General features: G+C 38.6%; 1 protein-coding gene across 1 annotated transcript; it reads right to left on the bottom strand.

Annotated features, from left to right (window-relative positions):
- Nucleotides 1-4904: 4904 nt before the first annotated feature.
- Nucleotides 4905-7153, bottom strand: LOC307122503 (uncharacterized protein). The gene is made up of 3 exons (XM_079810468.1): nt 6973-7153; nt 5688-6634; nt 4905-5566 (listed from the first exon to the last, which is right to left on the bottom strand). Exons 2-3 carry the CDS (start codon nt 5871-5873, stop codon nt 5120-5122), a joined length of 633 nt encoding a protein of 210 aa, XP_079666594.1. The 5' UTR covers nt 5874-6634; nt 6973-7153; the 3' UTR covers nt 4905-5119.
- Nucleotides 7154-15342: the final 8189 nt, after the last annotated feature.

Below are 15342 nucleotides of genomic sequence, written 5' to 3'. Positions count from 1 at the left end.
AACTATAAAATGTGAATGGCAGTAACTATATAATTAGAGACATAGAGGGTTTAAATGATAAAAATGTATAATAAATGTTCCTGTTCCTCTGACTCGTGAAAAGTTCTGATAAAGTCCATTTGACTGGATGTTGGTAAACAACACTGTAGGAGAATTGGTGTTAAAAATGTTGAAAACCCTAGAAGCTGATGTTTTGTTTCAAAAGATAAGCTCCTGCTGAGCTGTAATAAAACAATTTGCTTATCTGAACTTGCCCCACCATGTCATTTCTGGTGCTGTGGCTAAAATTGGAAGAGTAACTCAGACTCAATTTAGATGTTTGAAGTTTAAATTTATTGTTTGGGCAAAAGACAAATATAAAATTATGGTTATTTGAAAACGCCATTATGGCAAAAGATAGAGTTAAAAGGAAAATGTCTGTCGATTATTTGAAAACAATTTAAAATTCTAGCCAGGTCTTACGCTGAGATAGAGTGAAGTCTGATGTTTATTGGAAGATAAATGCGATCTCTAGCCAAGTCTTATGCTGTGTTAGAGTGACAAGTTAAAAGAATGCATAGAAGTCTCTCTCTCTTTCGAAACCAGCTCAAGGCTGATATCTGAGCCTGTGCCACTGAGTAAAAGCACAGGGCATCACTTGAAAATAATAAGACATGTTTTAGGGAAAACATAGTGTTTAAAAAGGAATGAGATGTTTTTACACATAGACCTTAAATGAGAATGAATTTAACATTAAAGTTAAAGTCTTAGACGACTTTTGAAAAGGTTATAGAGAGAGAGAGAGACTGCTTGTGGAAGCAGGGATGGTGCAATTTGTTATCGCCCTGCTAAAGCTGAAGCAAAACAAAGAAAATGATATCAGAACCAAAACAATCCAGCTGACTTTTGTAGAGACAAATTAATAATGAGCAGATGCAAAAACTGAGTTTAAATAATAATTTGAGTAAACACTAAAAGTAAAATTTGCGAATGAGCAATTCATGTTTAATGTGTGTGTGGGTGTGACTGCTCTTTATGTTTTGTAAGTGTTGTATGTGTTCCTAGAACTGTTCTGTCCTGATGGGGTGTCATTAACCTCTGGAATGGGTATTTGACCATTACAGATGGGTTAAGGTAAACGACAACCTTTAGAGAAACTGATCATTTTGAAGGAATCTGGTGAAAAGATGATCCAGACCATGGGACGAGCTTTAAATGGATTGTTATCCAGCTCTGTCTGTTATGACAACTTTTGTCATTTATGATGTTGATTTGAATTACTCTCTGGATTAGTTAAAGTGGAATTGTAAAGTTAAATATTGCCGTCAATCATGGGTTAAAACCCTTGTCTAAATTCAACTGAGGGCTTAAATTTAAATAATGTCAATTGATTAAAAATGGTAGGCGTAAATGTTATAGACTTGACGGCAGAGACAAAGTGACACATTGGCTGAAGTCACTATCTAAATTATCCAGAGACTCCCTCAAAGTTCTGAAAGGCCGGAGGGCGAGCAAAGAGATAACTTCTGAAAAGGAAAAGTTTTATTTTTACTTTATTTTTAATTTTTCATGATATTTTGATTTATATAGAGAACCACAATTAATGTTAAAGAAGCAACTGACTTTAAGTCTTTCTGTGTGACTAGGATTGAGATAAGAGGAATATAATATTTTGGTTTCTGCAGAGCAGTAGAGATAAGAAACAATAATGATCATATTGTTTGGCATCTGCAGACCATATTTTTGATAGAGGAATAATGAGAAATAGCCCAAAGATTAATGTTGTGAAAAAGAAGGAACACCAGTAAAGTTAATATAGATATGGATGAACAAATCATTTTAAAACGGCTTTAAAGAAATTGATGATGACTTATTGTCCAAATTTAAAGTAATATAGGAGATTATGAAATTTGTAAGTTCTTGGTAAAGTTATGACACTTTTGGGTGTAAGTGGCAAGATAAGGCTAGTGAGGATTTGATGAAGTATCACTACCAAGTGACATGAATTAAGAGGTTTAAGATTTTGGTCATTTGGAGCTTACACCTGAAGAGTTTTAATAGACAAGACATTGAGAATAAAAGAAAATTTAAAAAAGGGGTAATTTAAGGAAAACCGTGATGAATGATCTTGAATGTTTTACTAATAACATGGTGATTAATAATTGGGTATTTAGTCATAATGTCAACAAGATAAAGATGAGTGAACAAGCTTATTGAATGGAATATGAATTGATAATTAAGTCATTTTGATGAAAAGGTTTTAACATTAACTATTTATTTATTTTGTTTTTGGTTATGTTCATTTATGGTTAAAAATTATGTGGGCTATGATGGGTGAAAATGGGTTTGATGGAAATAGCAAGTTTAACAAGAAGGTTCTTGAGTATGTGGAAAATAAGATGGATAATATGAATGTTTTCTTTTATTTTCTATTCTTTTGAGGCGGCACATGCTATATGAGACTGAATGCAATTGGATGGACTATTCTGTTGTTTATTTTTATTTATTTACTTTTTATTTTTCTTTCAGGCCACTATTGAGTTTTATACCTGAAAAAGGTCTGTTTTGAGGAGGGAAAAAAAAGGAATTAGAATCCCTATTTCTGAGTGATATATCTTGGTGATAATGATGACATGGGGTGTTAATTTAGTATGTCCTTGTGAGGATGAGTATGTGCTTGTTGGTAATCAATCAGGCCAATGATAAAGGCAAATTATCCCAATTAAATTCCTGAAGGAGAAAGAGCTTTTCTGTTTTTCAAAATTATAATTTGACAAGTGGGGCATTGGAAATTAGGAAGCAGCCTAAATTGGTAGACCACTAATACCCCAACATTGGCCTCAGGAGAAACTTAAAGGGTGGGTTCTAAAATCCACTGCCTCTCCAATATAATTGGATATATCTTAATTAAATTTATAATCAAAGACTCAGTCAATATTTATCTTTCTATATTATTATAATGAATTGAATGATCCTCCCTAGGTATGATTTTGTTTCTTTCTTTATATTGTTTTAAGTTTGTATTTGGTCTCTGAGTTGTGACTGAGGGTCTATCCTAGATGTGTGTGATGTCTGACGAGAACACTCGTATCAGGAAAACTATGTGATCAGGAACTATTATTAACCTGTCTCCAGGTTTTTACTGATTTGAAAGCAGACCTGGGGCTCTGCTGACTCTTGAATGCACTTTCCAAAAGGCTCCAGAAAAATATTGGATCCTGTTGAGGGTCAAAGATCTTAAGCGATGACCATTGAGCATGAGGTGATTCCCCGATGACGGGTAAGCTCTTCTTCTTTTGGCCAGCGGAGGACAACCTAAGCCAATGGGGGTCACCGCCATTGGGGCACCTCCAAGAAGGGGGGTGTTTTTATGTGAGGTGTGTATGAGAGGTGAGGCAGATGTCTGTGAGGCCAGCAGCATCACTGTGGGGAGGGGAAGCTGTGTTTCGTAGGGGCCAAGGTCAAGACTGGACACCGCAGCCCCTGCCCTAATATTGGCCCCTCTATACCGCTCACCAAATACCGCATAAATTTAGAGCCAGGAAACATTGGCATTCAAGGGTCAGCTGAGATCATTCTGGTCACTTTAACCTTGCAAATTTCAGTCATGTGTTCAGATTTTGGAGGCATCACACACCTCTAAATTGATGGGAATGCAGCAACAGAGATTGCTCATTTAGCCCGGCTTCCAGAGATTAAATATGGACTTGTCGTTCATTTTATTTTATTTTATTTTATATTTCTTTTTACTGAACCCCTCAAGAATTGTATGAAAACTATTGTACTATATTGTCTGTTCCCCTCTCAGTGAGAGAACGCACGTTATCAGTATGTTGATCAGGAGTTTTGAGAAAAGAAGAACATTGGGGCCCTGTTTGTGAGTGGAAGGGGTAAAGAGCCTCAAAACGGGGACTGGTCTTTTTAATGGCCAGCATGTCCGTGATGAGGTGAAGCGACAAATGTGACCCGTTGGGGAAGCATGCGTCACCACTTGACCTTCCGTAGTGACCTCACTGGTAGACCAGATGTGCGGTATGGGACCACTCATTGGTCTAAAAGGGGGGACTGAAGCAGCAGGTGAAGCGGCAGGTCAAATACCTGTCTCTTCTTTTATACACATATCCTTTTCAATTATTCTTATTATTATATCCATAACCTGAATAATCAAGGATAATCAAAATAAATATCTCTTTCTCTGCTTTCATATGTAATCTAGAGATGATTGTAATTCTGTGTGATTTCATACCTTTATATATTTAGTTTGAGGATGATTTTGTAGTATTAAACTAGTCTCCCCAGATGCTCTGGGTTGACCTCCATGTATGGCTCCCTCTCTTGATAGTTATGACGGAGTCGTTGTTTGGGTATTGAGTGTTCTCTAGATAAGCGGTCATAATCCCCTGACATTAACTAGAGTGTGATGCCCTAGTGCTTGTATGTGTGTGCATATTTACAAGTTCTGTGCAGGTTTGTTGGAGCTATCTGATCGGGGCCTGACCCCCTCCCGACAGGCAGGCGCCCTTTACGACGTCCGAGGCCAATCTCACCCTCCTGGATTGGATGTTGTAACGAGCATCCCGACTAAACTACGCCATTCCGGCATATCTATACATGTGTGACAAATGTTTAGACTTTTAGGTCTCCGTAGCGAATTAAGGCTTAGGCCATCTGTTATTGTTGATGTAATCAATGTCCTTGTAACCAGTATAACTGGTGGGGCAAAATTCTCTGTGAGTTAGAGTCTGGCCTGCGATTCCACTAGAGACTCTGATGCTGGCTTCTGCTGATGAAACTGCAAACTATTCTTCAGTAAATTTCTTTAATTAATCTAACTCTTGACTCCTGGTCTTCATTCAACATATCTGGTCTCTGGGTCTAAAACTGTGTCCCCAACAGGGAGAAATCAACACACATGTTTTTTTTTTCCTTTGTTGCTGAGATTTATTGATAAAAACAGTACAAAATAAAATAAAAAAGAAACCAACCATTTGTACACATATTTACAAATAATATTAAAAAGTGAGTGAGTACATTCCAGCAATCACTCACAATCCTGGCACTGCCATGGTATCTCCCGTCTGCATTTACCACATGTGTATCTGTAGCAGTGAACACATTGCATAGTGGCATGATTGTTCTTTCATTGGTGTTTGACCTGACACATGGCTCTTTTTCCAGGGCTAGGTGTGGAGGGTGTCCGAAGCAATTGTTCTTTTCTTGCCTTCTTCGCACACATATGAGAGTTAGCCAACTCTCTTGCAAGCTCCACCAGGAAGTCCACCCGTCTTTCCTGCCTTCCGGTGCATGCTTGATACAGCACATGTGCATTCAGTGCTGCCATGTCAATCATGTTATAGAACACGGCAACTGGCCAGCGCCGTGTCCCTGTGCGGACAGTGAACTCCCGCACCATCTGGTCCATCACATCCACGCCGCACTTTGTGGTGTTGTAAAGGGTGACAGTGTTTGGCTTCCTTTTGGTGGTATTATCAGTCTGAATCACGCTGTGCATGCTGCTAAGAATGTAGACGGTCTTCTTCCGTTTGGCCGCATACGCCGTCAGCGTAGCAGCAGTGGTTGAAAACACCTAATAAATAAGATAAATTGTTATTTTCAAAGCACTTTTACACACAATGACACACTTGGCGGTGTTGATTCTAAAAATTAGAAACACATAAACATAGAACCACAAAAGACCTGCAACATACCTGAGTGGTGAATTCATTGCGATCTGTGTGTCTAGAGGATTGAGGGATTTCCCGGCGAATCTTGTTGATTGTGCCGAGGATGGTGGTTTTCCGGCTAAGAAGTTTATGCGCAAGTGACAGCGATGTGAAGAAATTGTCCGTGGTAACATTTCTGCCCTTGTCTAGGAATGGTTCCATCAGCCTCATCACTACATTTTGAGACAGTCTCTCTCCACTGGGACGACTAGGGTCCTTGCTAAGATATGGGAGGACATTACAAATGTACTTGGATTTTAGGTCGCAAGCCACCCAAAACTTGATCCCAAACTTGTCAGGTTTAGTTGCAATATACTGCAGGAAACAGCAGCGAGTCTTTGACGGGAAAAGCTGTTCATCAACGGTGATATGTAGACCAGGGTTGTAGGACGTGATACAATTGGTGACAAATGATCCCCACACACTGGAAATTGCAGCAAACTTATCAGTCTTTGCTCAATCACTCCGGGTGGACCTGTCATCAAAGCGTAGGTGTCGCATGATGTCTTAGAAGCGGTTTCGCGGCATTGTTCCAATGATATGTGGGTTTCCCAGGTTTGCTGACCAGCAGTCACGTAGTGATTGAACCTTGGTAAGCCCCCGGAAGATGACAATTGCAATAAATGCCATTAGTTCAGGGAGGGCCATGAACCAATGCACATGCTCCGTTTCCTGTGCATGTTGAATAGTCCATTCTTGAATGCTATGAAACATGTCAAGAGTGATGAAACACAGGAAGCTCTGAAGGTGACTCGAGATACTTTTCCTGGCCTTAGCCGTTGGCTCTCCATCTGCAGCGTACGCTTTGATTGGGGTGAAAGGGAGACGCGTCCCCACCTGTTCTTCACGCCACACTGTGCCATCTTTCGCTGTCTCTGTCAGGTCAGTCCCCAAACGGGCTCTCTTTTTTGGTTGAGGAGCAGTCTCCTCATCTGCAGTGTGAACAAATTCAAATTGTGAGCAATGGAAAAGTCAAATGATATCACAAATGCATGCATAGATACTAATAATAATTCCAGTATCTCCTTCTCTGTATCGGAAAAATGTCTGAAATATCTTCCTAAATAAAAAGATACAACTAAAGCAAAGATACAACTAATAATGTTTTGCACTTCAGATGGCAGTGAATGTCTGCTAAGTAGTACAAACAAAAAAGTGGACAATACAAAAAAGGCAGAGTAAATATTTATGTCACTCCACTCTGCTTTTTTTGTGTTTTTCTCTTACTGGTTTGAAATGAAATAGGAAATAATATTAAATGAAACTTAACCTGAAGACAGATCAGACAGCTCTGAGTCCGAATCCGGCTGAAGTTCTATGTCTTCTCCATCTGAGTTACAAGGGTTTACTTCACTCAGGATCATTTCCAAGGCCTGCTGAGTGGTGAGTCTTGTCTGCATTTTCTTTTCTTGGAGAGGAGGTTCGTACACCACAGAATTCTTGAGGGCACTGAAGTAGTAGGCTATGTGCAGTGAGATTTTATCCACCTCAGCACAAAAGGATTAGATGTGCTAATTCATACCTGTTTACACCTGGGCAAGACCCTACATGCCAATGTGAGACAATATCAAGTTCTCTGCTTTTAGCAGCCCTCCTTCCCCCACACATACAAACAAGCCACCAGCAACCATTCACACACACACACACACACCCAACCCCCCCTGCAGATGGCTCAGGTAATGACCACATTTACACATGAATTGATGCTAATGATAGCCAAAAGACTAGCCAGTTAGCATCCACTTGGCTAAAGGAGGGGTAAAAATCTCCGGGACTTCTAGTGTTAAAAAACTACAAGAGCCAACATGTTTCGACCAAAAAATGGTCTTCTTCAGGGCAAAGCAGCACACAGAGTGAGAATGACACCAAATTATAAGTTGAACCCCACCCATATTCCAAAAGCATTCACTTAGCCTAATAAGGCCTAATACAATCAATTAACCCAATGAGGCAATCAGGTCTAGAGGATTGGGGAAACCAACGTAATGAGCAAAGAAAAAAAGATTTCATAAACTGTAACACCACATTTGTCATTTACCGCTTATCCTGCCCATGTAAGGATGTGTTTTATGTAGGTCGTACTAAAAGACGTCTGCGTGATCGATTGGCGGAGCATAAGAATGCTATTCTTACCAGTAATCCTGAAAATCAGATGGCCCAACACTTTTTACATATGCCAAATAAGAATGATTCCCTACTAAAAATAGAGGTTTTGGAGCATGTGAGACCTTTGGATAGAGGAGGTGATAGGATCCGCAGACTCAACCAGCGCAAGTCATTTTGGATTCATCAGCTGGATGCGCTTCGTTATCCAGGTCTGAACGAGGACATAGAGTTTATGAGTGTTTTTTATGATGTGTTTTCTATGTCCTTATGATGTTCTTGATTTGTACTTCTTGCCTTGGTTTTCTCTGTCTTTGTTTTTCATTTTTTCCAATATGCGATACTTGCTTTGTTTTTTCTCTCCAGGTAGCCTACGTTGAAGGAGAGTTTTTTTCTCTGTATTGTTTTTTCTTTGTACTATTTTTTTTCTTTGCTCATTACGTTGGTTTCCCCAATCCTCTAGACCTGATTGCCTCATTGGGTTAATTGATTGTATTAGGCCTTATTAGGCTAATTGAATGCTTTTGGACTATGGGTGGGGTTCAACTTATAATTTGGTGTCATTCTCACTCTGTGTGCTGCTTTGCCCTGAAGAAGACCATTTTTTGGTCAAATATGTTGGCTCTTCCCCAAGAGCACCTATTACAGACTATTTAACTCTACCTGAGCGCTGGGTTGAACCTTTTGCAATCCTATAAATGTATGGGGTGGTAAGGTGGGCCTTTTACCCCACAGACACACAGAATCAAGCCGAAAGGGGCAAAACACACTATATTGATAAAAATATGGCTTATTCATGTGTTTGTACGGTTGCTAGGGTACTGTAAATGGTTGCTAGGGTGTGGCTATACAGTTTATGGTTTGATATTTAAAGACTATTGGCCAGTCTGAGTTAAAAGAGGCCAACTCTGTATTTCTACAATGCTCTGGTGCAGAGATATGGCTTGTTAATGTTGATATATGGTTGCTAGGGGGTTGTAACTGGTTGCTAGGGCGTGGCTAGTTTGAATGTTACTACTTATTAGCTGCTTGATTTGCCGATTCAAATGAGACCCGTCCCAAGTCTCAGTGATGTTCTGATTCAGAGATATGATCAAACAAACCTCTTCTCTATGTTAAGTCTATGGGGACTCAATTCGAACGATTTTTTGGCCACCGAAAACAAACATCGTACACCTGATCGCTTTGAAAAGATACAGCACACCTCTCCTCAATAAGCCGCTAACACAATTAGCATGATGCTAACACAATTAGAATGTTGTTAGCATGATGCTAACACAATTAGCATATAGCTAGCATGTTTTTAAGAAGATACTAACATGAGCCAAAAGACCCAACCCCCGTGTCTCTATGATGTTCTGATGCAGAGATATAGGTCTTGGTAAATGGTTGCTAGGGTACTCTGTTTGGTTGTTATGGAGTGGCTTGGCAGCATCCAATGACGATACTCCAAAGGCTGCTTGTCAGTATGAATGATATAAACCAACCCCCATGTCTCTGTGACATCCAGATGTGAAAATATAGCTCTTTGGATTTGGGTTGCTAGGGTGCTCGATAATGGTTGCTAGGGCATGGCTAGGAAGTGTTGAAGGTGATTTGTGATTGGCTGTTGATGCCCCGAGTCAAACAAACCCACCCTCATGTTTCTATGACACTTTTATCCAAAGATATCCCTTTGATCTCTTTCAATGTAAGTCTATGGGATCAGTTGCTAGGGAGCTCTAAATGGTTGCTAGGGCATGGCTTGATAGGTTCACAATGATCCTGAGATAGTGATTGGTTGAAACAAAACATAACAACTGCTCTTAAAATGAATAACAAACCTTTTAAATCATATTGTGAGATGATACTCAACCCCCTTTTTTTCTTTTTTTTGTTGGGACCTGCACTGAAGCCTGGCAAACAATCAAGCTAAATGAAGTGTTTCCATGTGAGCTCATGCGGGGCTAACAGAATATGTACCATTTGTGCGTGTTTTAGAAAACGTAATATTCTGCAGTCAATTTGTAGTTATTGTTTAAGGCAATTTCATGATTTCAGTCATCATACAGTAACCAGCAACAACCCCCTTCCATAAAGCGCGCGTGCCTCTCACTCTCGGCTGGTCGCGACTCACTAACACTACTGGTTGATTTGACGGCAGTCACTGCACGCGTGAGTCACACGACTGATTATTCGTCTTAGCCAATCACGTTGATAGGAAAAAATAAACAATGTTGCGACAGCAGGAGAATAGCGCAGTAAAAGTACCGATACAGCACTTAAAATGTACTCAAGTAAAAGTGCACTGTTTTTAAACTACTTAATAAAATACAATTCCTGAGAAAAACTACTCAGTTACAGTAACTGGAGCATTTGTAATTTGTTACTTTACACCACAGCAGCTAAAACAATGAGAATCTGAACTAAAACTAGACGTGTCTATATGAGAAAGAGCCTATATGGTTCCAAAGCAAAACACATTCAACTAAATGCAGTTCTGAAAAAAATGCATATATTAAGATTATAACTCACCATCATAACACACAAAAGGATGTGTTGCACAGTTCACAGTTACACAGAAATCAAACCAAACACCGTTGGAAACTGCAACATATAATTGACCGCCCGGTTCTCCAGATGCCCATTTTCTGAATGAGGAGCTACTCTGATCTGACCAGACAAAGACTCCAGTAGATGTAGTGTAAGACAATCCAATCCAGACATATCCCCTTCCCGCAGTTTTCAGCAGCAGCTGGTCGTTATCCTCCTGGTCATCGATGGTGGCGAGATCCATGTAATGCTCTCTGCAGTATTTCTGTGCATCCGTCCAGGTCATGGGCTGAGACACGTAGACAAAGTGATGAAGAGAGAATGTGACGTGCAACAGAGCTGGAGGAAGAAGAAAGATGCCATGAGTTTACGTTCAGGTTATATTCAGCGGACATGATTCAGAGAATTAAAGGGTTAGTTCACCCAAAAACCGGCCAGTGTTGCCAACTCTCGCGAGACAAATAAGCAACCGCAGCTTCAAAAACAAGCCCAATATTATTATATTATTTATTATCATCAATATCATTTATGATCAATTATTTTTTTATCAATAAATGAGCCTACAACATATTAAAATGAAACCTCTCGGAGTTTGAAAAGCAAAAATAGATGTGATTTTAAAGAAATCATCAAATTGCAATAAAGGGCACACAATATCCTCCGATCAGCTGTGAACAGAAGAAGTTTGGAATAGAAAAAGAGAAAAAGTGACATGAAGGCCAATTATGGTAACCCATAGTCGCAGTTAGTGCACACATATTAGGAGCAGTGAGTAGTGAACACACACACACTGGAAACCATGAAAAAGATGAGCCCTGCATCTCAATGTGCATACCATCTGCCCTAAATATTATTGAAAATTACTGTCACACTATTTAGGATGGATAGTGTGCACATTGGGACACAGGCAAGGAGCACTGCAATATAGCCACATATTTATAATAAAATAAATTTGAACCATACTATACTGTTATTATTGTATTTTTATAATAGCCTGTAATGATAAATACATTATAAAATATATTTTATAATTAAATTAGGTGCCTCTCCTCCCTGTTTCCTCTCCATCTCTGTACTGCTGGTGGCATTGTTTGTAAAAATGTGTACGTCTATTTACGTCTACTAACTATCATTACGTACATTTATAACATCACATGCCTGCACATTGAACGGGATTTTTCTTCAATGAGGGGGAGAAGGAGGCGGGATGTATGAGGGCGGATTACTACAGTACAGCTCTTGTATCGTTGCACTGAATGGCTATTAGCTGTGAGAAGACAGTGTCAGCCAATGTATTGGACAAAACAACGACCATAAATGTAAAGAAATTAAGTTGCATGTCATGTTTTCCTAACAAACAACCACATTTTTTTAAATAAGCCCAAAAAACCGCAACCTGCGACTTGTGATTTTTTAACGCGACAAAAGCGCGGGACAAAAATTAATTTTGGCGGCCACCAAAAAAATGTTCAATGCAGGAAAAACCCTGACTTTGCAGTAATACCACCTCACCTCAGCCGACTAGTAAAAGTAGTAAAATGTTGCAAAAGCTTTCTATTTCAGATAAATACTGTTCTGTTGAGCTTTCTATTAAATCAGAGAATCCTGCAAAAAGATGTTTTACACAACTCTTTTCAACACTGATATAAATCATAAATGATTGTTGAGCATCAAATCATCATTTGTGACCCTGGACAACAAAACCAGTCATAAGGGTCACATTTTTTAGATTTATACATAATCTGAAATAATAAATAAGCTTTGCATTGATGTATGGACAATATTTGGCAGATATTTGAAAATCTGGAATCTGAGGGTGCAAAAACAATCTAAATATTGAAAACATCTCCTTTAAAGTTGTCCCAATGAAGTCCTTAGCTTATGACTACTAATAATACATTTTTTATATATTTATGGTAGGACATTCACAAAATATCTTCATGGAACATGATCTTAATATCCTAATGAGTTTTGGCATAAAGAAAAAATGTATATTTTTGATCCAAACAATGTATTGTTGGCTATTGCCACAGATATACCCGTGAGATGCAGGACTGATGTTGTGTTCCAGGGTCACATATCTGGGGCCAGTTGCATAAACTAAGCCATTATGTTAAGACAGTGTCTTAAGATCTAGTATGAGCCACTAGCAGTTAGGCAAGTGGCATTCAGTCTTAGTTTTCGTATCAAATTAGGCCAGTCTATGTTTTTATGTAACTGATTTAAAAAAATGATGAACAGTCTTAAAGAAAAAAATGTATGTCTAACTTGTAAGACTAGTCTTAACGGTTTATGCAACCGGCCCCAGAATGATTTCTGAAGGATCATGTGAAGGCTGGAGTAATGATGCTGAAAATTCAGCTTTGATCACAGGAATAAATTACATTTTAAAATATATTATAAAATATAATAAATGCAGCCTTGGTGAGTATAAGAGACTAACATATTCTAAAAACATAAAAAATCTTACAGATCAAAATCTTTTGAATGTCAGTGTAGGTCAACACACATTACTAATCAAAGGCAGAGATCAGAAAGTCAAAACCTCTAATGGAAGTCCAAATAAAAAGCAACCGGATAAACTCAAAAAGGGGTCAGCATGGGTCCCCTGACTGGTTAACGGCTATGCCGCTCCATACACAACAAACTGAGATGCACTGTGTATTCTGACACCTTTCTATCAGAAGCAGCATTAGCTTCTTGAGCAGTTTGAGCTCCAGTAGCTCGTCTGTTTGATCGGACCACACGGGCCAGCCTTCGCTCCCCACATGCATCAATGAGCCTTGGCCGCCCATGACCCTGTGGCCGGTTCTCCACTGTTCCTTCCTTGGAGCACTTTTGATAGATACTGACCACTGCAGACCGGGAACACCCCACAAGAGCTGCAGTTTTGGAGATGCTCTGACCCGTCTAGCCATCACAATTTGGCCCTTGTCAAACTTAAAATAATCTGTTATTTAAACAGATTCAATTATAATGCCATAGATTGGCTTGGCTTGCTCAGTTGGGGACACTAAATTTTCAACTAAATATTCAAATAAATTTTCAACTAAATGACTGATCTGTCTGCATTGTCACTGTATGATAATTGAAATGGGCTGATGACATCACCGTTTCTCCAGAGCGGCTGTACAGCCGAATCAAATTCTGTTGCATTATTTTCCTGTTTAACACTCTGAAGCTGCTTTGAAACAATCGGCATTGTAAAAAGTGCTACATAAATAAAGTTGACTTGACTTGACTAGGTCTAAATATAATGGCATAATAAACTGTTTTCACGATCAGTTAACCTTCAGAGCTGTAAAAGTAAAAACGTGCTAGAAGTTTTTTTTTTCTTTTCATTTATTATTTGCAAAACAATCCTGTGTTTTCACTTTCTGTTTGTTTGCGAGTCAAGTTTTACTTTGCAAAGTATATCACGTTTGTTTGCAAAATGCTGGATTTTTTTGTCTAATTATGACACAAAATTCACTCCATACAAGCCCCTTCAAACAGATCGTTCAGAGCAGAGGGCTAAAATCAGGGTAGGAAAATGCCTTTTATTTCTAAATTGTGAAAAATTGTGCAAAATGTTGTAAAAGTCAACTAACATTACAATTGCATCCCATGAAACATTATAAAACAATAAAACAATGCCGTTCATGACTCTTGTGACACTTTTTGAGTATCTGTACTTTACTTAAGTATTATTTTTTTAGGGATACTTTTACTTTAACTTCACTACATTTGAAAGACATATATCATACTTTTTACTCCACTACATTTCTATCAAGGTCCTCAAAGTCAAAAGTCGTTTCTGTAGCAGCTTTGAAAGTCAGAGTGTCAGTTTTTTAGAGTGTAGGATTTGTGCATTCTGCCTTAAAGTGGCAGCAGCTTTGTAAAGAGCTTTGTATCTTTCATACAAGTATTTAAATTAGTCTAAGGTAGTCGTACGCTAGCATGCATAATGGCATAGAGTACATTTATACAGCAATAATAAAATAATGCATTGACATATAAAAGGAAATTTACTTTTGATACTTAAGTACTTTTAAAAACAAATACTTCTGTACTTTTACTTAAGTAAAAATCTGTTTTTAGAACTTTCACTTGTAACAGAGTAATATTTGACCAGCAGTACTTTTACTTTCACTCGAGTAATGGAGTTGTGTACTTTGCCCACCTCTGCATTCCAGTCTGATTTTCAGCCTCTGCACAGCACTGAGTCAGTTTCATTACGGGTTTCTAAACAAATTATAAGGTGGTTGATTTTCAGTTCTGATTGTAACATGAGGCCAGAAAAAGTGACAGGTGAAGAAGAGACAGGCATGAGAAAAATGTACACACGTTATACATGCATACAAATATTATGCATTATTATTATATTAATGTTTTAGTTTAAATTTCCAATAACACTAGTACTCCTCTTTACTTAGTGTATGAGGCTGATGATCCTGGTGGAAGGGAGAGACAGAGAGATATTAGGGAAAATTAAGAAAAGGAAAAGGGAAGTGAAGTGTCTTTAATGCCTTTAATTAATTAGGGAAAAAAATAGGGTTGTCCGTGTTTCTAAATTCTAAATTTGGCCTGGATGGGTGTAGGATTTCCCGGCCTGAAATTGTGTCCCAGTCCGGCCCTACTCACGAATAAAAGTATTATTTTCAAACCCTTGCACTTGAATCCTGTTTTCAAAAGCTGGGGTTTTCAGGCCCCCAAAACACTGTCGTCATGTAAAGAAACGACCAAAACGCATAAAAAGTTTTAATTGAAAATGCCGTTGTGTAAACATGAACCGAGTGCTTTTTGCCACCTAATTGAGCTTGACCGGTTAAATATACACACTTATGTGTCAAAGTGACCATGTCTTTGCAAGTAAACATCCGTGCAGTTGGTCTTAAAGTGACAGCATCCAAATTTACCCGTGGTCATTATTAATGCTAATCAAACAACAAAAAAGAGAAAATCTCTCACTGCTCTTGACTGAATCACTTTTGTAACTTTAATAAGAATAAATGTATATTTCATT

The sequence above is a fragment of the Gobio gobio genome (genome assembly GCF_949357685.1).
Source record: "Gobio gobio genome assembly, chromosome: 2".
Taxonomy (NCBI): Eukaryota; Metazoa; Chordata; class Actinopteri; order Cypriniformes; family Gobionidae; genus Gobio; species Gobio gobio.
The sequence above is the reverse complement of the archived record's forward strand: the minus strand, read 5'-3'. Positions and strand labels throughout refer to the sequence as shown.

What these genes read in the sequence shown, in the direction of transcription:
- LOC307122503 (XM_079810468.1), bottom strand. Translation starts at nt 5,873, where the DNA reads ATGAGGCTGATGGAACCATTCCTAGACAAGGGCAGAAATGTTACCACG. An exon ending in GCAATGAATTCACCACTCAG is followed by an intron (nt 5,567 to 5,687) that starts GTATGTTGCAGG and finishes CTTATTTATTAG; the next exon opens with GTGTTTTCAACCACTGCTGC.